General features: G+C 40.5%; 1 protein-coding gene across 1 annotated transcript; it reads right to left on the bottom strand.

Annotated features, from left to right (window-relative positions):
* Positions 1–36: 36 nt before the first annotated feature.
* Positions 37–1,013, bottom strand: LOC109222850 (the record flags this gene model as incomplete). Its single annotated transcript, XM_019387152.1, has 2 exons — positions 308–1,013; positions 37–142 (listed from the first exon to the last, which is right to left on the bottom strand). Coding segments are annotated over exons 1-2 (812 nt in total), but the record flags the coding sequence as incomplete, so codon positions are not given.
* Positions 1,014–1,053: the final 40 nt, after the last annotated feature.

Consider the following 1,053-nt stretch of genomic DNA (forward strand, 5'->3'; position numbering starts at 1 on the left):
CCACAAATATGGCTACTTGCACCGGAATCAAGGTACCATCGGTGCTTCTCGGCACTTTCTTCTCCTTTGCATGCGAGAAGCAAGGTGGCATCTTCATCTTCATTTTTGCTCTCCACGAAATTATTTTTCTCTTCAAAGTTATCTTTACATTCCCAAGAAAAATGACCAAATTTATGACAAGTATAACATTCAATATTTGATTTGTCATACCTTCCTTGATTTTGCCTCCATCCTTTCCCTCTTCCACGACCTCTTCTTGAATTAAAGTCTTGGCCTTTATTTTCTCTACTTGAAGGTGGTTGACTACCTCCTCTTTCGCCTCTACCACGACCTCTTCCATTTCCACGGCCTCTTTGTTGCGAGCCACGCCTTTCATCTTTCTCTTTGAAAGAAAATTTTGCTTGCAACGCTTGTTCAACCGATTCTTCTTTCGGTTTCTTCAACTTCTCTTCATGTGCTTGCAAGGAACTCGAAAGCTCGTCTATGGTCATGGTGTCCAAGTCTTTGGACTCTTCAATGGCAACAACAATAAAATCAAATTTTGAAATTAAGGATCGTAGTATTTTTGCCACGACCCTATCGTCTTTCAACTCTTCACCATATCTTTTCATTTGATTGACAATAGCCAAAACTCTCGAAATATAATCCACAACATATTCATTTTCCTTCATATGCAATGATTCAAACTCTCCTCTTAAGGTTTGGAGGCGAACTTTTTTCACTTTGTCCAAACCTTTAAAAGAAGTTTGAAGAATATCCCATGCTTCCTTGGAGGTTGTTGCATTTGCAACCTTCTCGAACATCTTGTCATCCAAACCTTGATGGATGAGAGTGAGTGCCTTTTGATCCTTCTTCTTTGAGGCAACGACATCTTCTGCTTCATCAACACCGGACTCTACTGGTTCCCAAACATCATAGGCACCAAGCAAGGCCTTCATTCGAATACACCAATTTCCATAGTTCTCTTTTGTAAGCATAGGAACTTGGAATGGTGTTCCGTTAGAATTCGTCATCTTTTCTCCAAGTTTGTTGTCTTCAACCACACCGGCTCTG

This window comes from Nicotiana attenuata, unplaced genomic scaffold (assembly GCF_001879085.1).
Source record: "Nicotiana attenuata strain UT unplaced genomic scaffold, NIATTr2, whole genome shotgun sequence".
Classification (NCBI taxonomy): domain Eukaryota; kingdom Viridiplantae; phylum Streptophyta; class Magnoliopsida; order Solanales; family Solanaceae; genus Nicotiana; species Nicotiana attenuata.